Source organism: Colias eurytheme, chromosome 31, assembly GCF_061535395.1.
Source record: "Colias eurytheme isolate Ceu_HAF_F1 chromosome 31, ilColEury1 Martin Lab GWU primary, whole genome shotgun sequence".
Lineage (NCBI taxonomy): Eukaryota > Metazoa > Arthropoda > Insecta > Lepidoptera > Pieridae > Colias > Colias eurytheme.
Genome location: NC_143010.1, coordinates 1,958,270 through 1,983,091, shown reverse-complemented (window position 1 = coordinate 1,983,091; position 24,822 = coordinate 1,958,270). Strand labels below are relative to the sequence as shown.

General features: G+C 34.7%; 3 protein-coding genes across 3 annotated transcripts in view; 2 read left to right on the top strand and 1 right to left on the bottom strand.

The window, feature by feature from the left end:
* LOC149895405 (uncharacterized) overlaps positions 1-3,009 on the bottom strand; it is a 30,226-nt gene extending 27,217 nt beyond the window's left edge. Inside the window, exon 1 of the mRNA XM_090118773.1 lies at positions 2,890-3,009. The gene's annotated coding sequence lies outside the window, so the exon portion shown is untranslated. The remainder of the gene's footprint in view (positions 1-2,889) is intronic.
* A 2,623-nt stretch (positions 3,010-5,632) lies between these two features.
* Positions 5,633-22,297, top strand: rept (RuvB-like helicase 2 rept). Its single transcript, XM_090119121.1, has 12 exons — positions 5,633-5,745; positions 5,893-6,079; positions 6,644-6,760; positions 8,246-8,327; positions 9,191-9,353; positions 13,714-13,810; positions 15,070-15,201; positions 16,185-16,297; positions 17,209-17,429; positions 18,150-18,288; positions 19,078-19,189; positions 22,150-22,297. Exons 1-12 carry the CDS (start codon positions 5,740-5,742, stop codon positions 22,179-22,181), a joined length of 1,401 nt encoding a protein of 466 aa, XP_089975247.1. The 5' UTR covers positions 5,633-5,739; the 3' UTR covers positions 22,182-22,297.
* Positions 22,298-23,189: 892 nt separating this feature from the next.
* COX8 (Cytochrome c oxidase subunit 8) lies at positions 23,190-24,619 on the top strand. The gene is made up of 2 exons (XM_090119048.1): positions 23,190-23,385; positions 24,471-24,619. The coding sequence occupies exons 1-2, from the start codon at positions 23,275-23,277 to the stop codon at positions 24,567-24,569; spliced, it is 210 nt and encodes a 69-aa protein (XP_089975174.1). The 5' UTR covers positions 23,190-23,274; the 3' UTR covers positions 24,570-24,619.
* Positions 24,620-24,822: the final 203 nt, after the last annotated feature.

Below are 24,822 nucleotides of genomic sequence, written 5' to 3'. Positions count from 1 at the left end.
ATCCATATTAATATTATAAATACAAAAGTAACTCTGTCTGTCTGTTACTCAATCACGCCAATTTGCATGAAGTTTGGATTTGGAATATTTTGATACCCGAGAAAGGACATAGGATAGGTTTTATCCCGGAAATCCCATGGGAACGGGAACTATGCGGGTTTTTCTGTGGGGTTTTTCTTTGACTGCGCGGGCGATGCCGCGGGTGGAAAGCTAGTTATTAATAATTTGAGTGACCATGTCATTGCCATATAAGCATATAGGTATAATCTTCTATACACCTACCTAATAAAAATCAATCGCTAAATCTGTTGGTAAGCGCAAAACTCAAGAACGGCTGAACCCACAGGCTGAACCGATTTCGATAATTCTTTTTATATAGGTACATAATAAAAAGAAGCCGGCTTCGCACGGGTGCAATGAATGGCGGCCGGCCGGTACCGCCGTAAACGCTACGTCCCGCAATTTTTAAATCTGTAATATCTTCGAAAATATTCACTTAAATCATACGGTGTAAAGGGCCATATTAAATGAACAATGTATTCAAGGTATTTAATTCGTTAAGGATTAATGCTGTATTGGTTAAAATCGCTTCGAAAATTAACCATTAACTATTTGTCGTAAAAAGTAAATGACAAGAAAACGTTAAAGTTATTATAGACATATACCATCGCGGACTTTTCTGTAGACCTTTTCAATGTGTTGTGTACAATACTTAGTAAGTACATTATTTTGATAAAACTCGTAGGGTTCATTCAGCCTGCGTTTGCAATGTAAGCGGAAAAAATGTAATTATTTACGACATCACATTAGAAACCTCAAAAATAACAGCACTTCTCCACTATTTAATGGATGTTATTATACATATAAACCTTCCTCTTGAATCACTCTATCCTGTGACTCTATCTATTAAAAAAACTGCATCAAAATCCGTTGCGTAGTTTCAAAGATTTAAGCGTACAAAGGGACATAGGGACAGAGAAAGCGACTTTGTTTTAAATACTACCTATGTAGAGATTCCTTGAAAAACGATGATGGTTCTTATTGAGAGAAAACGTAAACATGTAACACTAGCGAAGCTGAGGCAGACCGAAGCTTTTAAATTGCAAGACTGCATTTGTAAAGACGTATTAGATCCATACTTGGATATTTTATTCTCGGCATGAACACATGGGCATATGAAAAGTATGAAATTATCAATATGTACAATATCCGCATATTAGATTCTCTTCCCTATTTCCATACAGAAATAACTACGGCATACAAATATTTTCATTTTATGACTTCTTTATCCACAGACATAGATAGACTACGCAAGTACCGCGATCTGTATGAAAACCAAGCGTGTCATATTTTTTGTACTGACCTTGACGCGTTATGACGTCACGAGCGCTTTTTAGTGATGGTAATTTCATTTTACGCTAAATCGATTAGGACGCCACTCGCGCGGCGATTCTAGTATCGTCCTATCCCATCGAAGTAAATCGAAAGAAATCAGATCAAACTAGATCTATGTCTAAGAGGTAATTAAATAAATGAATCGTAATCGATTACTAAATCGATTCAAGACAGAAAAATGATAATTACCATAGACAGAGGAATGATAAAATAAATTTATAAACCTTTTAATATTCTAACAAGTAAACTAATGTGTTTTAGCTTTTTCTTACATATGCCCATTGAGTTACCGTGTACTACGTACTAGAGAGGCCATCGAAAGAAAGTAATGAAACTGTCAATCAATCAATCTTTATGTCCCGTTGCATCAATCCATTTTTCTTTTATGTTCGGGTTACTTGGAAAACTGAAAAAACAAACATAGTCTAAGCAATAAGGAGTTTTCTTAAAAAACTCCCAAGATGACACTTTAACTAATGGCGTCCATGTCATAATATTTATTTTTAGTACCTTTGTATTAAAATACTTAAAAGTTCTAGGTCAAGTCGTATTAAATGACAAAAAAAATCTATGCCTTTTTTTCTGAAAAATTGCTCCTTCAAATTATCATTTTTCTGTTCGATTATAAAATCGATTAGAATCGAGAACTGTTGCATCAAATGAACATCACTAACCACAAAATTGGACAGAAAAATGAGAACAGAAAAATGAGAAGACGCTATTCATTGCTTGTTATCATACGACTCGATCTTTACCGTGCCAAGTAAAAGCCGCAATGTATTCCGAATCATTTCGTATGATTTGGTATCCGTGTTTGTCACGATCGTTTTCCACAGATATTCTTTATTTGATTTTAAAATAAATAGTGCATATTCTGATTAGAAAATTACTTACCGGTGGAAGGAAACATCTCTGCTAACTCGGCCACTCACAGCTGTGGAGTTTCTACAGTTTATAACGGCGTAATTCGGCATTTTACTTTATTCAGCTTCACGTCTTTCCTTGGCGAACTGCAAGCGCGGACTGAGTGTAGGCCAGCGTCAAGTAAGTTTCATAATCTTAGTTTGGACACGGGAAGTACATACACTCGCTTAGTCTATCTTGATACATGTCTGTGTCTTTATCAATCGTTTTTACGTTCTTATTTTGAACAACTAAAAATGCAACTCCCGGAAAATTCTCGAGCCGTCCACGCCGTGTCTATTTTTCGCTAAGATTATTCGTAATTATTTGTAGGTATTAGTTATTACCTATTTTTCGTACTGAACTTAAAAAATCAAACCAATCCACAGTGTAAATAAATATAGCGCATGCTTTATACACCTTTCACATAATAAATGCGATACAGATTACAGAATTCTAAAATATACCTATACAATTTTAATTAATAATAGCAACAATAGGTACCGCTTGCGCCATAAATAACATTTTCCCAAAATTAATATCGACGCAGTTACAAATAAAAGGTTATACATATTATTAAAACCAACTTACCGATTCAATCGATACAATCACAAAACAATTGTCCAAACACTATTTTTACACAAAATACGCACAAAACACAATATTTTTTTCAAATAACACCAAAGATAACAATTTTCGCAAGCATTCGCGCCGAACCATCAGCTTGATATGGAAAAATCGATTTTGCGCGGGAAAGAGAGCTTTCGGAGTGGGAAAGGGATGGTCTTATGGGAAAAGCGTCGAGTGGGCAAGTGAGGTGCGATGTTTTGGTTTACTTGTAGGTGTATTGAACTCTCGAAATATAAGGGTTGTTTTGGAATTACCATTGGTTTCATTTTTTTATATTTGTCTTTATACTACTTAAAAACAAACATTACTATTAGTAATGTTTGTTTTTATTGACCCACCACAGCTTTTATATTTATCTCATTGAGAATATTTTAATTTTTTAATTTAACTTTGCGTGAGCTTACTACTACTAGTCGTTTTCGTACTAACTACTAAAATCTTCGATAAAATACATAAAATAATCCTCTTTGATTATGTGTGGTTTTGTAGGTTCTTATTAAGTACTCGTAAGTTCTTATTATTCGTTGATTGAATTGTTTTTAATATTCCATGATAATTTAACTATGTACTATGCTAAAATTAAATTTAAATATTATGATAAGTAATTTAAACTTTCTACTATTTATAAAATCTCTAAGTTAATGTCTAGAAATTGGAATGGGAAATAAAAAAAAAATACGCGTCGTACTCAAAGACTGCCGCGGTAAAGCTATTGCAATTTGCATAACATTGCATCGCTGTGCCGGTTGGAGTGGGGGGTGTTAGGTTTTTTCGTTACAGAATTTTTACATTCGGTCGCCCGCTCAAAGTCTGGATAAAAGCTATACAATAGCCTAAAAACCAGTAAGTATTCAATCGAATAAGTTTTGAATATTGATAGACGACAGATAGAACTTACAAATCACACAACAACTCGATTAAATTACAATCGAGTTACCATAGTACGCGATATGTTTTCACAACTCTAGTGGTTAGAAAAACTAGTGCAGTGGGAACGTAGGGGATACCTAACGGTATAAACGCCTGTTATATCTCTAGCAAGTAGGTTTTGCGACCTATTTCGCAATGAAAACGTGTCACATGTTTTTAATTTGAGTGTTGTGTGACATTTCAATGAGTGATCTCGGATTGGTAGGTAATAATATGCCGCGCTGTTTCGAAAATAGAAAATGAAAAGTTTTTAATTTTTAATATTGTTTTCAATGTTTTTATTTTAACATTTGAATAACATAGGCCGTCGTTGTTTAAATTTTTAAATTACTAAACAAGCTTTTGCGCTACGGCTTCGTTTGCGTTTATTGATGGCCCTCAGACCTCAGGATGATAATCCTATCCCCATATCCTATCCATATCCTATATTTCCTACTCCTACTACTATCCTATTCTACTTATATTGTAAATGCGAAGTTTATGAGCATATATTCGTCATATTTCTAAGACCGTGGACGGACTCGATACGTAATTGGACGAAATCGGCTCGATAGAAAATAATTGCAAAGATTGGTCTTAAAATCATCATTATACGATTCTCTGTCTTTATTTTTTTGACGTACGGGTCTGCAATTTAAAACACGAAGTCAACATATTCATACCTGAAACTCTAACGAGTCATATTTCGCATATGACCCACACTTTTCCTTAAATCACATATATGTATTTTCTTATTATTTAATTCTTCTACGACCTGGCCCCTCCCAGCAAGAAGCTTATATCTAATACACTGGAAATTTCAGTATATGAACATTAACTTGTTACTTGGCTAAGCCTTTTCATACAAAAACACTGCAAGAAATCAATCAATTTTAAAAATAATATAGATTCACTTATGCGAATAAGTTTTTTTGGGGTTCCGCGGATCATGGTAAGCTGGCGCTAGGGGTCCACCTTTGGAAAATTTTGGGAATTGGCAATTTTTTTTTCATAATAATAATTAATAAAAAATATCCTGTTCAGGATTTTCCCAGTCAACCCATTTTTAATACACTAAATCTTATATATAAAAATGAATCGCAAAATGTGTTGGAAAGCGCATAACTCGAGAACGGCTGAACCGATTTCGATAATTCTTTTTTTATTATATTTCTTGAAGTACGAGGATAGTTTTTATGTAGAGAAAACGTAAACATGTACCACGGGCGAAGCCGGGGCGGACCGCTAGTTTATTATAAAATTGGTCTCATTCTATTATCACGCCGTTGCATTTCGACTTATATTCGGATCTTAGACCATACAACATTTCTAGTTTACGCCCTAAGCACACTAGAAACTACTTAAAATATAATTTATCTATTTTCTGATATTTTATCATAAACACCATAAGAATGGATGCCAGTGTGTTTACAGTACAGTACTCTAATTACTTTATTACTACGCAGTAATAATAGCTCAATGTTTAAATATTGATTTGAGTCATTTTAGAGTATTCGCTGTGGGTACATTCATTGATTCTATGGAGAGTAGAAATTGATTGTTCATCACTTAACAGTAAATTATTTAAATTGACCTAGAGCTAAAGTAAAAAAACACAGCAAATTATTTAATTAATCAGAAATTAGACTTGATCTAAATAAATTTACTATTACAAATTTTTAAAGAATATAAAAAATTCGATCACAAAAAAAAATTCACTTGAATTTTTTTGAAAATGCATACATTAACATAGTCTGTGTAGTCTGTGGCAGCAAATAGCAACACCAAGCAAAACGTCAGTCATCAGATTTGTAATTTGTTTTGCGCCGGATACAAACGTTGTGTTTGTAATTCATAATAACTGTGTAATTCTTGTTTATCATCGAACGAATACATAAAAAAATGGCTGTAAGTATTACATACAATTTATTTTATTATAACACCGTTAACAACATGTAGTTATTAGTATAAAAACTGCTTAACGTGAATATAACCTCAAATGTTGAACTCTTATACCTAAAATACCATGTTTTTAATACTTTTTACGTATTTTAGTCACTAGCAGCGGCGCAAGTTCAAGAAGTGCGATCCATAACGCGAATAGAGAGGATCGGAGCTCATTCCCATATTAGAGGGTTAGGTTTAGACGATGCCTTGGAGCCTAGAGCAGTGTCTCAAGGCATGGTGGGCCAGAAGATGGCCAGGAAGGCTGCTGGCGTCATTTTACAGATGATTCGAGAAGGTATGTATTGAATAAACATGTTTGGTTGCTATGGTAACGACAATTTTTTGTGATGTTGATAAAATGTATTGCCTCTGCGACTAATTTAAATAAACATTAACACCAGCATGACACATTAAAAAAGGATCTCACATATTCCTAAATCAATATCAAAAACAATGAACACAAACAAATATAGAACAAATACATAGTATAAAAATTTGTTGGTATGTGAAAATAAAACCTTTGTTTGTGTAACTTTAAAAATAAGCATGGATGTAATTTATAGAGAAATATTTGTATAAAAATCATGGTTTTATCTACACTACTGTTAAGATACCCAAACAAAATTATAAGTAAGAAATGCTAAAACACATTAATATCGCAATATCTATTTTAAATTTATTAATTAGAAATTTATTGCCAAAAAAAACAGCCAATAACATTACAAAATTTATCTTAAAATTAGGCAAACGGATACAGCCTCAGCAAAATGCTGCACAAAAGCAGCGCTGATTTTCAGGCTGTACCGGCGATTGCGGTTCGCCTTAATATTAAAAAAAGAAAATATTTATTTATTTTCAGGTAAAATAGCAGGCAGAGCGGTGCTCCTAGCCGGTCAACCTGGTACAGGTAAAACAGCCATTGCCATGGGGCTTGCACAGGCGTTGGGACCAGATACACCATTTACAAGCATGGCAGGTTTGTTGTCACTTTTTAAGTTATTAATTTGAATTTTATTTCATGCTATTCAGTATATATGTCACGGCTAAAGGTAGGTGAGAACATAAACTTAAGATTAGCCGGCTAAACTTAGGTTTATTTTCGACGAGGTGTTAATGTTAGTTTGTTCTATCTTTAGCCGGCTAAACTTAAGTGTAACCGCAGGCCCGTGGCTAAAAATGTCGGGGTGGGTAGATTTGGTTAGCGCCGGGCCGGTGGAGGGCTTGAGGGGCCCGCACAGTGCCAGAAAACACTCGCCCTGTTCCTTACATGTATTATAGTAACCAAATCTACCCACCCCGACTCAGGGCAGAAAGCTGGTGGCTAGGTTAGGTTAGGTTAGAACTCTTAAGACCCGCACGAGCCGAGCGAGCGCAGCGAGCGTGCTGCGGCAGCAGCCGGCGAAGTGCCAGAAAACACTCGCCCTGTTCCTTACATGTATTATAGTAACCAAATCTACCCACCCCGACATTTTTAGCCACGGGCCTGCGGTTACACTTAAGTTTAGCCGGCTAAAGATAGAACAAACTAACATTAACACCTCGTCGAAAATAAACCTAAGTTTAGCCGGCTAATCTTAAGTTTATGTTCTCACCTACCTTTAGCCGTAACATATATATAGACTAGATAGATTTATCATGTATATTTTTCGAAAATTTTATCAGTTACAACCCTTAGATATTGACTAGATCTATACATATACATATAATTAATCTGTAGAAGGGTCAAGTCTGTACATTGAATATATTGAAAAAATAGATAGCAGGGGGGGGGTGTTACTGGATCGATACCAAACCCAAATATGAGATTAAAAAAATTTTGTATGTTCAGGCATCACGTGAAAACTAACAGTTCGATTTCGATGAAACTTGGTATAATTATACCTTATTATCCTGGGCATAAAATGGGATACTTTTTATCCTGGAGAAATATGTAGAAAAAGTCGTGGGCGGAAGCTAGTATACAGGGTGTCCCACTGTTGGTATACTAAGCTCAAAGGAGGTTATAGTTTTGCATACGCTGAGTACGTAAAAAATACTTATAAAATTCCAGACGCATTTTTTTTTTCAAATAGAAAAACTCATAAAACTCTATGTGAACACACATAACAAGCAACCTGCCCAACTTTGCCACCCGCACGTGAGCTATCGTTTAAGATTATGTTTTCATAGACAAAATGCTCACATTAGAGAAGCGGTATATGCCGTCTGCGCGAAGTTAGAGATGAAAACATGGATTTTCAGGAAAAATTTAGCAAAAAATTTTTGACGTAATTTTGTTGTTGAAGTATTTTTTACGTGATCAGTGTATGCAAAACTACAAGTCCCTTCGCGCTTAGTATACCAATAGTGGGACACCCTGTATAAATAAAACAAACACCATTAAAATTTGTTCAATAACTACTACTATAATATTTCTTCAATTCAAAGGATGGAGTATTATGTTTTCTTATTCTTTCCACAGGTTCTGAAATCTACTCTTTGGAGATGAGCAAAACGGAAGCATTAACACAGGCTATAAGGAAATCTATTGGCATAAGAATTAAGTATGTATTTTATATTTTTGGAAAAGCCAAAGTAGACTACCTGCCTAATAAATAAAACTTGTTATATTAAGGGATGATTTTTCAATGCTTGGATAAAACTTATTCGTCGAATAATGTATAAAACTACCATTTTAAAAACGTTTACTAATTGCCCGTATTTGACATTTTACGTGACATTTTAATATTATTGTGTAATACTTTATTGGACGGATAAGTTTTATCCAAGCATTGAAAAATCGGTCCTAAAATGCAAATCTAAATATATATATTTATTTGACTATGTGGGCAAATTGACGGGGAACTACATAAAGTGTCTTGGCCTATAAATAAATCTATACTAATATTATAAGCTGAAGAGTTTGTTTGTTTGAACGCGCTAATCTCAGGAACTACTGGCCTGATTTGTAAAACTCTTTCAGTGTCCGATAGCCCATTTATCGAGGAAGGCTATATGTCATCACGCTAAGACTAACACGAGCGCAGCACTGCGGGTAAAACTGCGCGGCACAGCTAGTAAATAAATAATATAAGAAAAAAACACGCGAGGCCGGGTTAAATACAAGTTTGAATGTAATAAGAATGTACTGCGATTCTACACAGCTACCTAATTGATGTAGGTAGTTGATAACAAATCGCAGCAAGTCAACGACTATTAGCAAAGTGAGGGTAGTTGGGTCTAACGTCGTATAAACAACGTCCGAACGTACGAATACGTACGATTCGTACGAATGCGCCACGAATCAAAGGAACGTGGCATTTTATAGTTTTCGACAGCTAGCATGTTTTGACAGGAAATAGTGACAACTATTCATCTTAAAATATTAAATCAAAAGTTACATCTAAAAATGAATTAATAATTTCAGGGAAGAATCAGAGATCATAGAGGGTGAGGTAGTAGAAGTGGTGATAGAAAGAGCAGCGGGGGGCGGTGGGGCTCGATCTGGGAGGTTGACGTTGAAAACAACAGATATGGAAACTAATTATGATATGGGCAGCAAGATGATCGACTCGCTTATGAAGGAAAAGGTAAAATAGTTTTTGTCAAGAAAATTTTATAGGAAAATAATAGGAATTAATTTTTATAAATAGAGATTGAATCCTATTTATTTATTTATCTATTTACTAGCGGTCCGCCCCGGCTTCGCCCGTGGTAGATATGAAAAATAGGACTTACCCGATATGCACAGAAAATTTCATGAGAATCGGTCCACCCGTTTCGTAGGAGTATGCAGACTAACATTGTGACACGAGAATTTTATATATAATCAGGATATTATACTAAGCTATTGGCGGCTTTATTGCTGAACAGCAATTTCTTCCAAGCAAATCCTACTATACTATATATTATATTTATATATATTATAAAATATGCGATATATGTTTGTTTGTTGCTCCTTCACGCAAAAAACTGCTGAACTGATCATCATGAAATTTGGCACACACGTAGAGGGTAAGTTGGATTAACACATAGGATAGTTTTTATCCTAAACATCCCATGGGAAAGGGAACTATGCAGGTTTTCCTTTGCTAAGCTTACGCGGGCGAAGAGCTATTTTAAGTATAATTCTAATGTTTTGCCAATTTTTACTATTTTTTGTGTATATTATACCGGTTGTAATCGTTAAGTGTGCACAGGCGATTATTCCGTAACTATTGCAGATATCAAAAAACTTTAAACTGATATAAAAAGTACTATACCTAATGAGTAAAATGACAATAATAACTTTGTAAAAATAAAACGAGAAATATCCAAAAAATTTACATCAAATGCTCCCGTACATTTAGTATGAAATATGACTATTCCAAACATTTAGTATGAAAGGTTTTGCTTTTTTATTTGATTTTATACTTTAATTTATTTTGCAAATGTTAATGAAAGTTCATTTAGAAACTGTAAATAGAGCTTGATGAGGAAAAAATGGTTTTCCAAATTGAGGATTTCTTATGAACCAAATGCTCATTATGACAAAAACGTTAACCGAAGTCATTGCCAATATCCAAACACATTCACTGCACTAATTATTGGCGTATGGAATGCGAACGGCTTGTCACACCACTCAGAAGAGTTGAAAATATTTCTCAAAATGAACCACATAGATATAATGCTTATCTCCGAAACTCACTTCACATCAAAGAGCTACCTAACAATAACAGGTTATACTATATATCGCACAGACCACCCAGACAACAAGGCCCATGGTGGTTCAGCTGTTCTTATCAAATCGAAGTTAAAACACTACCTTCTGGGCTCTTACTCAAAAAATTATATTCAAGCAACAAGTGTAGTAATAAGTGACTGGGTTAGCGATATTACGGTTTCAGCACTATACCTACCACCAAGATACACTGTAAAAGAAGCAGAATTTAACGACTACTTTCAAACGCTTGGTCGCCGTTTCATTGCGGGCGGTGATTATAATGCAAAGCATACTTTTTGGGGCTCCCGGTTGATACTACCTAGAGGGCGAGAGCTTCTCAGATGCGTCCAAGCCAAGAATCTGGAAGTTGTGTCTACTGGACAACCCACCTATTGGCCATCTGACAAAAATAAAATTCCGGATCTTATAGACTTCTGCATCACCAAAGGAATCCCCAAGAACAACATCACCTGTCAAGGTTCCCTAGATCTGTCCTCCGATCATTCCCCAATTCTAGTAAATGTTCAAACTGTCGCTGAAACACAAATAGAAAAATGTACACTACACAATAAAAACACTAACTGGCCACTTTTTAGAGAACTTGTCGATAAGGCATTTACTAATCAAATCCGTTTAAAATCAGCAGATGACATAACAAAAGCAGTGGAATTTTTCAATAGTAGTGTACAAGATGCAGCATGGTCGTCGACCCCGCCATCGAAACCTCCAAGGACAGATAACCTTGTCCCCAGACACGTACTTCATAAGGTAGCATTAAAGAGGAAACTACGTAAACAGTGGCAAGAAACTAGAAATCCCAATACTAAAAAGCAGCTTAATCACATCATCAGAGACTTGAAGCATACACTAGATCTAGATCGTAATGTAAGATTTAGTAATTACCTATCGGGACTGGACTCCACCGCTTCCTCAGACTACTCCTTGTGGAAGGCCACCAGAAAACTCAAACGACCTGTCAGAATATCACCCCCCATTAGAAAAACAGATGAAACTTGGGCCCGAACAGACCAAGAGAAGGCTAAGTGCTTCTCGAATCATCTGACGAACGTTTTCTCTCCTCACCCATATGAAGGCCCATTAGATCACCTCGAAGTTGTCAACAACCTTCTGGGCACAGATGTGGATACGGAAAACCCCCCGCCCAAATTCTCAAAAAAGGAGATCAGCAATACTATAAAGTGCTCTAACCCAAAAAAATCACCTGGTTACGATCTCATCACCAATCGTTTATTAAAAGAGCTGCCTGAATCGGGAATGATCTACCTAACGTCTCTTTTCAATGCCATAACGAGGCTACGATTCTTCCCTGATCAATGGAAAGTCGGGATGATTATTATGTTGCTTAAGCCAAACAAAAAACCTGAAGAGGCGAAGTCATATAGGCCCATAAGCCTTCTACCGATCGTTTCCAAAATATATGAGTCACTCCTACTGACACGCCTGCTACCCATACTCGCGGAAAAGAAATTAATACCAGATCACCAGTTCGGGTTCCGCAGCAAACATGCCACTGTTGATCAGGTACATAGGCTCACGAAAAAAATTATGGAGTCCTTGGAAACAAAAACGTACTGCTCTGGTGCTTTCTTGGACATATCCCAGGCATTTGACCGTGTATGGCACGAAGGCCTACTCTATAAAGCTAAATCCTCACTACCAAATTACCTATATGACCTTATAAAATCATTCTTGGAAAGAAGACACTTCATTGTCCGGGAAGGAGAAGCGTTGTCCGAGCTGTGTCCTATAAAGGCGGGAGTCCCTCAGGGCAGCGTGTTGGGACCTGTACTATACCTGCTCTTTACTGCCGATATACCGACACCCACAACAGTCATCACAGGTACATTTGCTGACGATACCGCTATCTTAGCAACGCATAGTGACCCAGTAATAGCCTCAGAGATACTTCAAAAGGCACTTAATGAAATCTCCCAATGGCTCAAGAAATGGCGTATGAAGGCAAATGAAACAAAATCTGTAAACGTCACGTTCACTTTGAGAAGAGGCTTATGTCCCGCAGTAAAATTAAACGACATTGTAATTCCTCAAGCTGACCATGTGAAATACCTCGGAATCCACCTTGACAAGAGATTAACCTGGCAAAAACACATCTTCACTAAAAGAAAACAACTTGGGCTACAGGCTAGAAAACTGCACTGGCTCATCGGTGGAAAGTCCCAACTGTCCCTTGAGAACAAAATACTAGTATATAAGGCTATCCTAAAACCCATATGGACATATGGGATCCAACTTTGGGGAACCGCGGCTAATTCCAATATTGAGATACTTCAAAGATTTCAAAACAAGATATGTACTAAGAATAATGACAAGCTCTCCGTGGTACATACCCAACGAGCTCCTTCACAATGACCTAAGAATCCCTACTGTGAAACAAGAGATCCAACGCTATACCAAGTCATATAAAGACCGCTTAGCGCACCACCCTAATATTCTCGCCCAGACACTTATGGGTGAAGATCATCAAGCACGACGACTGAAACGAAAAATACCTCAAGATTTGGTCCGCCCACAGTGACCACACTGTTATAATGAGGATGTGACAAAGGTCACATACCGTGCATGCCAATAATGATATGTCCAACATGCCGCTTATTGTCCCAATTATGATGGAGACAGATCGCAGCAAAAAAAAGATTAAAAAAAAAAAAAAAAAAAATTGAGGATGTCATTTCGAATATTTGCTTTGAATACAAAATGTATGGGAGCGTTTAATGTAACATTTTTGTATATTTCTCGTTTTATTTTAAAAGTTATTATTGTCATTTTACTCATGAGGTATAGTACTTTCAATATCAGTTTAAAGTTTTTTGATATCTGTAATACTTTCGGAATAATTGCCTGTGCACACTTAACGTTTACACCCTGTATAGATATGCCCCACCATCTTCTTTACCCACGAGTCCTATCTAAATATTCATAGTTGTCTAAAATGTTTTAACCTTATCACTTACAGACATACCTTCACGCGTATAACATAAATATCACTACATGGTATAAAACGCTCGTATATGTCGTCATGGTATAAGTCGCTTTCTCTGTCCCTATGTCCCTATGTATGCTTAAATCTTTAAAACTACGCAACGGATTTTGATGCGGTTTTTTTAATAGATAGAGTGATTCAAGAGGAAGGTTTTAGTATATAATTTATTATGTTTTAGACAAAGCGGGCGGAAAGCTAGTTTTAATTAAAACTTTAAATATTATAGGTACAAGCCGGTGACGTCATCACAATAGATAAAGCGACTGGAAAAATCAACAAGTTGGGAAGAAGCTTCGCTAGAGCGAGGGACTATGATGCTACAGGTATGTAATAACTTATTTATTTGAAGTGAAACTTCTTTAGGCGCGTTGAGAGTAAAATTTCAAGGTCACGTCATGGCAATACCGTCACGTCATGGAGTAATGCGACGTTTTTGGTATCTTTGAATCTTTATTTATTTATTTGTCTTTGGGAAACAAACAATTCAGTGTTTCTTAAAATTAAAATAACAAAAAACTATACACATCAGCAGTTTCCACTGAAATTTACATTCTTAAAATATAAAAACACATTCAGTCACATACAGTAAACATTAATTAAATTTTTAACCGACTTCAAAAAAAAGGAGGAGGTTATCAATTCGGCCGGTATGTTTTTTTTTTTTTTTATGTATGTACACCGATTACTCCGTGGTTTCTGAACCGATTTACGTGATTCTTTTTTTGTTCGATGCGGGATGGTGTCGAATTGGTCCCATAAAAATTCTATTCGGATAGGCCCAGTAGTTTTTATTTTATGAGCATTTTTGTCTGTATTTGTAAATGTTGCAAGTGCAAGTTTGAAGTCGGTTGTTTTTAACGCAGTTATTGACTTGTACATTTTAATCTTGCCAAAGAAGTTTCACTTCTAACACGTGTGCTGGGTGCACACGCTTTTTTTAGTCTTGTTGTTTAAACTATAATTTGTCTGTTTATATGAGTATTGAAATATTTGATTTTATGATGTATAAAATGAAAATGAATTGCAAAATGTGTGTGTATAACTCGAGAACGGCTAAACCGATTTCGTTAATTCTTTTTTATATAACGTTTCTTGAGGTATGAGGATGGTTCTTATGGAGAGAGAACTAGTTTTTCATAAATATTTGTTGTGTGATAAACTAACAGCTGTCCTACCACAAAAATCTTTGGACAGAATTTTTAAATTGTTTTGTGGTTCAATTTAAACACAGTCTAACTTTAAACCAGCGATCTGTCACTTTAATAGTTGTCTATGTGAAATACGACAAAACCAGATTAAAGAGAACCCGCGCTTAAAGTTAAACCTTGTCTAAAGTTTTTGTGGTAAGACAGTAAATGTTTTATTTCTTTACTAGCTTTCCGCCCGCGGCTTCGCCCGCTTTGTCTAAAACATAATAAATTATACACTAAAACCTTCCTCATGAATCACTCTATCTAAAAAAAACCGCATCAAAATCCGTTGCGTAGTTTTAAAGATTTAAGCATACATAGGGACATAGGGACAGAGAAAGCGACTTTGTTTTATACTATGTAGTGATATATTTTATTATTATTATTTTCAGGTCAGCAAGCCCGCTTCGTCCAATGCCCGGAGGGTGAACTGCAGAAACGCAAGGAAGTTGTACACACGGTCACTTTGCATGAAGTAGATGTGATTAACTCTAGGACACACGGCTTTTTGGCTTTGTTCTCGGGTGAGTATTTATTTATTACTAGCTTTCCGCCCGCGGCTTCGCCCGCGTTTTCAAAGAAAAACCCGTTCCCGTAGGATTTCTGGGATAAAACCTATCCTATGTCCTTTCTCGGGTATCAAAATATCTCTATACCAAATTTCATGCAAATTGGTTCAGTAGTTAAGGCGTGATTGAGTAACAGACAGACAGAGTTACTTTCGCATTTATAATATCAGTATGGACTAGCTTCTTTATATATTAATTTATTACTAGTTTTGATAAAAGGTAGCCTATATTCTTTCTCAGTGTCTAAAGATTGTCTGTGCCAAATTTCATCAAAATCGGTTGAGAGGTTTAAGCGGGAAAGCGTAACAGACAGACAGACAGAGTTACTTTCGCATTTATAATATTAGTAGGGATTATTTAGTTATATATTATGTGTAAAAGTTTTTGTTAATAGTTATTTGTAAAAAAATAGAATAAATTACTACTTATAATATTTGCTTTGAGTGCTAGTCTCGGCAAAATCGGTTCAGCCGTTTTAGAGATTATTTTGGTGTATGCACTGTCACAAACAGATGTTATTTATATCAATAGAATATAGATTAGTCTTGTGGAAAGTTGAAATTTTCATAATTTTGTTCTATTTTATATTTATTTATTTATTTATTTATGACACTTCATTGTACATATAACATGAATTTTAAAATAAATGAATACATCAAAATATTGGAAAGTGTACAATAGGCGGCCTTATTGCTTAAAAGCAATTTCTTCCAGACAACCAAAAAAGTTTATAATTTGTATTTAAAATAAAGACATTGTTGCGTTTGATAAATTTGAAATTGTATTGTATTTTTGATATCCTCAATATTCGAAGCCATTTTTTTACTTTTAGTTAAAAAAAAAATTGATAACCTCGTTTTTCAAAATATCATTTTTGCCCTCATTTTTCAACATTTTATGTGCTATTTTTACATAATTTTACCAATTTTTCCTAACAGGTGACACCGGTGAGATAAAATCGGAAATTCGCGAACAAATAAACAGTAAAGTGGCCGAGTGGAGGGAGGAGGGCAAAGCTGAGATGATACCTGGCGTGTTGTTTGTTGATGAGGTTAGTATTTTTTTCATTTAAACTAAATTAGCTGTGCCCCGCGGTTTTACCCGCAGTGCTCCGCTCCTGTTGGTCTTAGCGAGATGATATATAGCCTTATATATATAGCCTTCCTCGATAAATGGGCTATCTAACACCGAAAGAATTTTTCAAATCGGACCTGAGATTAGCGCGTTCAAACAGACAAACAAACTCTTCAGATTTATAATATAATAGAATAACTGGAATAGAGAAACTTATAATTTTAGAATCAACTAAATATACAAACTTTATAACTATAACTACATAGTATAAAACAAAGTCGATGTCCCTATGTATGCTTAAATCTTTAAAACTACGCAATGTATTTTGATGCTGTTTTTTTTAATAGATAGAGGTAATTTTTAGTATGTAATTTAAGTTTTAAACAAAGCGGACGAAGCCGCGGGTCGTAAGCTAGTTCATTCATATATGAATGGTAGGGGTCGAGTTGACGACTCCTTGTTTTTTTTATGAATTGCGTCTTTATATGGATGGTTGATTATTATTTTATGATAATTATCATCATGACTCAAGCATTTGATTTTAAATGTGATACATGCAGTGGTTATTGGTAAAAATATTTTGGGACGCTTCAAAAGAAGCCTATCTATCTATATCTTAATATATATAAATCTCGTGTCACAATGTTAGTCTGCATACTCCTCCGAAACGGGTGGACTGATTCTCATGAAATTTTCTGTGCATATCGGGTAAGTCTGAGAATCGGCCAATCGGTTTGAAAACATAAATGCTTGAGTTTGATTAATCTGTGCTAATTCAATGAAGATTTTGTTGTTCGTTTGAATGAACTTATCCCAGGAACTGTCCGATTTAAACAACGTTTATTTTCAACATTTTTATAAAAAAACGTATTTCTTGTTTCATTCCAGGCGCACATGCTAGACATCGAATGTTTTTCATTCCTCAACCGAGCGCTAGAATCGGAAAGTGCCCCCGTTGTTATAATGGCGACTAACAGGGGCATAACTCGAATCAGGGGCACGAACTACAAGAGCCCGCACGGAATACCTTTAGACTTGTTGGACAGAATGATCATTGTGCCCACTGCGCCCTATTCGCACGGAGAACTGCGGGAGATACTTAATATTAGGTGAGTTTGATGGGAAATGGGAATAAATTGGGCCATAAATGCCTTGTTTCTGGGTAATTTAGTAGGGTTTGGGCAAAAAATGGCTCATTTCTAGACTCTATGGTAGGATTTGGGCAAAAAAGTAGCTAGATTGGACTATATAAATGACAAAATTGACTAAATCATAGACAAACACTATACAACAGACGATAAAAATGATGAAGAGGTACCATAGACACTAAGTTGGCTTTAAAAGTGTCTAAAATTACTTATGCATAGATAACAGACACTGTGGCAGGTCATAGACAAAATTGACTAGATAATTTTGACACGACCGATTCCTGGGCAACTAGAATACTAGAAAACTAAATATTTATTTTACTCAATTTGATAAAAAATAACTACATATTATAGTATATTTTAATTTTATGTCATGGACATGAAGCGTAGACAATGTATTACAATTTACCAAAAATATAAAGATAGAATTCATAGAGATGGAATAAAAGTTAAGATAGAAGAGAACTTGGATACCATCATTAGCGATAATATATCATCTCTATCTATAATTATGTGCTAATTAAATGAAAATATTTGTATTTGAAACTAGCGTCAAGGAATATTATAAAAAAAGAATTAACGAAATCGGTTCAGCCGTTTTCAAGTTATGCGCTTACCAAAACAATTTGCGATTTATTTTTATGTTATATTAAATATATTAAAATTAAATCTTTGTCGTAGATGCGAAGAAGAAGACTGTCAAATGTCAGCGGACGCACTCACAGTGCTAACACGTGTAGCGACCGAAACGTCGCTACGTTACGCTATACAACTTATCACCACGGCTTCGCTCGTTGCCAAGAGGAGGAAGGCCGCTGAGGTAAGGGAAATATGGATAAACACTAGGGATTTATAAAGAAGTACGAATTAAAAAGGAAGTTGGGGGGAGGTGGTAAATTATATATTTATTTATTTATTTAGAGTTTAGGGGTGAAATCATGGTAGATTATTAAGGGTGGGTATGTAAAAGTACTAATTTAATGGGGATGCGATAAAATGTAACCAAAAGGAGGGGGAACCCTATTACCTATATTACAAGTTGTTTAACTCAACTCAAACTCAAACATTTATTTATTCAATTAGACTTCTTTTAGAAGCACTTTCGCATCGTTTTTAACATTTACCACCGATTCGGAAAGCAGTTGAGCAGCTGATGTGCTCTTTTATAGGGGGAGGTTGGTGGGAAGTAGAAAAACATTATTTTCAGGCAAAACTAAAGGTCAAAAAGAAGGATAGGTGTCACTGTATGTTGAAAACGCAATACATACAAATGAAATGGTTTAAAAAAAATATATATATATATTTTGTTGTAATTTTCATTTTGTTTTCTCTTCCAAAATTTTGTACATTCATACATTAATTTCTTCGTTTATCATTCATTATTCATTCTAATTTATAGATTAATTATTTGTAAAACTGACATGATTTAAAAGAGCAACTATGGAGTTTCTTGCCGGTTTTTCTCCGTAGCTTTTCGAATCAGTGGTAAATGTTAAAAATATGTAATGACGTTTCAAAAGTCCTTCTATAAGAAGTCTAATTGAATAAATAAATGTTTGAGTTTGAGTATTATGAATGAATAATAATTAATTCATTCATTCATTCACAGGTCAGTATGGAAGACGTGAAGAAGGTGTATTCTCTATTCCTGGACGAGCACAGATCTGAACAATTTCTGAAGGAGTATCAAGACGAGTTTATGTTCAACGATGGGTCGGGAGGTTGGTTATTTTAATACTAGACTACAAGCCCACATATGAAAAAAATATGGGTCAAATGAACCACCACGGGACATATCTAGTACGAAAGACGAGCAAAAAATAATAAGATTCATCACTATGCCGTCACTTGTAAGCTGTCCAACTGAGTGCAGATGAGAATTGAAAAGTACAGGTAGACTCGGTAAATTTTGGTCATATATTTTTGTACGGCATTCTTAACCATCGATAGATCCATTAAAAATAATAAGAAACCGCTCAGTGCCGTACAAAAATGTTGGTCCACCAAGTCGGAATTTTAATTTAATTTCCGAGAGTTACCGGGGGTAAATTTGGTCATTTGACCATGTACGGCATCTGTGTCATACTATTGCTATACTGCTTTTAATCCATTATTCCGCAACGCCGTACAAAAATCATGGGGACAAGGGGAAAAAATCGAGAGTTGTAATCCCCTCTCTTTCCCCACTCCAGGGGGTCATTTGACACAACACGAAATAAATTTATTTTTAAAGTATTTTATGCATAGATAATATTTTTTCATGTGCCGTACATTTTCGTTGGTTCAAAGGGGAAAAATCTGAAAAAGAAAAAATCCATATAACGAAATGTTTGCTTTATATTTTGATAATAAAATATAAATATACATTAATATTAAGAAGCTCGAGGTGGTTAATTATCACCTTGGAAAGTCGGAGTCAAGTGGAATGGACTCCGTTAAATTGATGAACTAATAAAAAAGCTATGAACGAAAAGATGTGAATTATATGCAATCAGCCCATGAATACAGGTAAAGTCACCAGCAAATGCTAGTATTATATACATATTCAAAATGTACAACGCTTTCAAATGATACCAAACACGGCATATTTATCTTAACTTTATTTTTTTACTCTGTATGTTTTGTCCGCTAGAGGGCGCCACATTAGATTTTGTGAAACCCCATATAGCTTTTAACTAGCTGGTCGCTGGTTATCCAGTGAACGATTCTAATGATATGTTATTTGTCGAATTCTGATAAGTAGTTTAGAAATTACGAGGGAATAGATGAACATACATACATGACCTGTCAAAACCATAACCCTCCTTTTGCTTTGCCGTAGTTGGGTAAAAATATGTTAATGCCGTACTGTATCAAATGGCCATAAAGCACCCTTAAAATTGTAGCTTTCGTCGCTTTCATCAGCCTAAAAGATGTGGTCTGCACAAAAATGTACGGCATCGTTTTTTCCTAATTTATCTATGTTAATACTATTTAAAACAACGAATAAAGTGTAGAAAACTATTATATTTCATTAATCTACGATGTTTAAACTTTAACAAAATTTCTGGTTTTGCATTTCTCTATAACTTTTTTTAGAACGGTTTCTTTTGAACGGCAATACTATACAACAATTGAATTTTACAATATCATGTTAAAAAAAAAGTTCCCGTACAGGGTCAAATGACCTTACAGCTCTTTATATCAAGAATTCGATGAAATTAAGATGATTATTGGTATACATTTAAAAGAACAATTATTTTTTGACGGCATTGCTTTTAATAGTACTTTTGAGTGCTAGATAATGTTTTGGAACCGAAGCCGTACTTAGTCAAATGACCCCCTGGAGTGGGGAAAGAGAGGGGATTACAACTCTCGATTTTTTCCCCTTGTCCCCATGATTTTTGTACGGCGTTGCGGAATAATGGATTAAAAGCAGTATAGCAATAGTATGACACAGATGCCGTACATGGTCAAATGACCAAATTTACCCCCGGTAACTCTCGGAAATTAAATTAAAATTCCGACTTGGTGGACCAACATTTTTGTACGGCACTGAGCGGTTTCTTATTATTTTTAATGGATCTATCGATGGTTAAGAATGCCGTACAAAAATATATGACCAAAATTTACCGAGTCTACCTGTACTTTTCAATTCTCATCTGCACTCAGTTGGACAGCTTACAAGTGACGGCATAGTGATGAATCTTATTATTTTTTGCTCGTCTTTCGTACTAGATATGTCCCGTGGTGGTTCATTTGACCCATATTTTTTTCATATGTGGGCTTGTAGTCTATACTAGCTTACCGCCCGCGGCTTCTCCCGCGTTGTCTAAAACCTAATAAATTATATACTAAAACCTTCCTCTTGAATCACTCTATCTATTTAAAAAAAACCGCATCAAAATCCGTTGCGTAGTTTTAAAGATTTAAGCATACAAAGGGACATAGGGACAGAGAAAGCGACTTTGTTTTATACTATGTAGTGATTATAGGTATTATTATAGGAAATAGTTTTTTTTTTTGTATGTGGGGAATGAAATGGAAACATGTTTTTAGATATTACTAGCTGTGCCCTGCGGTTTTACCCGCATTGCTCCGCTTCTGTTGGTCTTAGCGAGATGATATATAGCCTATAGCCTCCCTCGATAAATGGGCTATCTAACACCGAAATAATTTTTCAAATCGGCCCAGTAGTTCCTGAGATTAGCGCGTTCGAACAAACAAACAAACTCTTCAGCTTTATAATAGTAGTATAGATTATAGGAGATAGTTTTTTTTTAAGTGAAAACTTCTTTAGCGGCGTTGAGCACTTTTTCTGTAATGGGTATAAAATCTTAAACTCGCGTCAGGACACGTGACCTGATCGAAAAAGCGTAAGACGGATACCATTCCAAAATATCAAACATGCTCAACGTTAATAATCAAGTTTTCACTTCTGCCGGCACTCCCCCAGTGCAACCCGTCTTTTTTTTATATGTGGGGAATAAAATGTTAACATGTAACTTTAAACTAAAAATTGCTAACTATAAATTAAAATATAATCTATCTCTGTACCAAATTTCATACATATCGGATCAGCCGTTTTCATATGATAGAATTAGAAGAAAACGTTTATCCATACTCGATTTTGTTATTATCTAAGTAATAAATAATAAAATAAATAAATAAGTAATGATTAATAAAACTTTTTTTTTTTCAGATGGACCACAGTCAATGGAAGTGTCACAGTAATATGTTGCCAGTGTGAAAATGAGTTGAGCACAGAATGTTTGAGTTTTTGCAGAGGACAATATTTTTAAGTTACTTTAAGTACGAATAAGCTTTACATTATTTTATGATTAAAATTTTTAGAAAATTTTTGGTGTTTTATTTTTTGTGTATGTATAAGTTTGATTGTGAATTATTAGGTTAAAATAACAATAATTATAAATAACCATATAATGCTATGAAAGTAGCCTAGTAATTATATTCTCAAATACTTGAATTATTAACTACTAGCTTTCCGCCCACGGCTTCGCCCGCTTCGTCTAAAATGTATTAAATTATATACTAAAACCTCCCTCGAGAATCACTCTATCTATTAAAAAAAACGCATCAAAGTCCGTTGCGTAGTTTTAAAGGTTTAAACATACATAGAGACAGCGAAAGTGACTTTGTTTTATACTATGTAGTGATGATACATAAAATTGAGTTAATTTTATTTATATGTAATTAATTTTATTGAATTAATATATACGGCATGGATATTCACTACCCGTCTTTGTCGTGATTAGGTTCAGGTTAGTTTAGAACTAAAATAGGTGTTTTTAAGCTATTGCATAGCTTCTATCGCGGGCCTTGAGCTCGGGGACCGAATACAGAAATTTAGTAACGAAAAACCTCACGCTCCCCACTCCGACGGGCGCGGAGGTGTGGCTTGAAGGCATAGCATGCAATAGCTTAACCGCGGCAGTCCCCGAGTGCCACACGTCTTTTTTTTATTATATTCCTTTTATTGTAAGTCTATTGAATTGAATCTATTTAATTAAAATTTGTCTTTGGAGTCAAAAATTATAAATTATTGAGACGTTTTTTTTCCAATATTTCTGTTCTGAGCACGTTCAGTGAGTTATAAGGTGATTAGAAAAGTCTCATACTCAAATTGGAATAAGTGTATAATTTTTTAAACTAGCAATAATTTAAACCATACGAAAAGCCTTTGCTCCAACCAATGTCAAATAAAAAAAAACTAAACTTGACAGTGACATTTACGTTCTAAAAAAATTATTGTTCGATTTTTACTACGACTGTTTTGCTGCACTGCGTTAATCCACAAAAATACAAAATGATCGCTATCAGGAGCCTGTTGAAGACCCCCCAAGTCGCTAAAAATGCCGTGCAAGTAAGGAACATGAGCGGTATCGCCATTCCTGCCAGAAACAAGGTTTCCAAGGCAGTAAGTATTGATTATTTTAAATCCATGATAAGATGATATAACTCAAATTTAAGTACAGTTTTTGTGTGTTTTCCTGATATTACTCATATAAGCTTTGTAAATAATAACTCTTAAATACTAAAATTGCGTTAAAAATAATTACGTAATTTTTTGTTAGAGGTTATGTTTCGACACCTTAATTTCATATCTAATGATAAGACCTATAATTTCAATCTTTTTTGTACATAAATTTCATTGAAAATGGTGATAAATTGTATGTAAAACTACATCTACTAGGTATATTGTTGTATAATAAAAATTGCTACATACTTACTGACTTCACAGAATGTACCTTTAGAGCATAAAACAAATATTTTAATGTTGTTTTTTGTAATGTGAAGTGATTTGCAATTTGTAGGTATGATATTGTTGGCTATATACTAATTGGCTAATTAGTTAATTGAGGAAAAGTTATGCAGAAACTGCTTGTTGTTTCAAAATTTTATTTATAAGGCATAATCTTTGAATAAAATATGTTTGTACTAGTTTATGCCCGCGTTTTCAAAGAAATCACGCATAGATCCCATTCCTGTGGGATTTCTAGGATAACTGCCTATATACAGAATTTCATTGTAATTGGTTCAGTAGTATTTGCGTGAAAGAGTTACAAACATCCATCCATCCATCCTCACAAAATTTCGCATTTATAATATAAGTAGGATAAAAGTGTAAAGTAAAAATGATGTCTTTACTGATAGATATTTTTATTGTTCTCTAATTTAAGCATTTAGATACAAAAATGAGGATATAGGATATTTCATATAAAACATTTACTTATTAAATAAAAGTTGGATTATACATATAAATATTGGAATAGAAATACAAAAACTAGTTACTAACATAACGTTAGCAGATATAGCAACATACCAAATTTCATTGTAATTGGTTCAGTAGTATTTGCGTAAACAAGTAACAAACATCCATCCATCCTCACAAACTTTTGCATGTATAATATTATAAGATTATCATAATCAAATGAATTAATGTTAAAAATACGAATATTGTGCACTTTTTTCATTTCTCTAAAACTAAAACTGTTTTTCCAGGAACTAATTACCCTCTCTTTGGGTATGGTGATCGGCTGGCTTTCCATCCCTGCCTGGGTGCTCGTCAACATGAAGCATTACCGTGGAGCCGCTGAATAAATAATTCAATGTATTGTAGAATTGGTTTAAGTAAAATTTATTTATAGCGATTTTTGTGTTTTATTTTCTATCCTATATATGAGACAGTTTCATGAGTTAGGTCACTTATACTCGAAAGATACTGAATTTATTTTATCTGCTAAAAATGCTTTATGCCAACAAATATTAGGTATTTTATTTTTATCATTTTACTAGTTGCGCCCCGATAAATGAGCTATCTAACGCCGAAAGAATTTTGTAAATCGGACCAGTA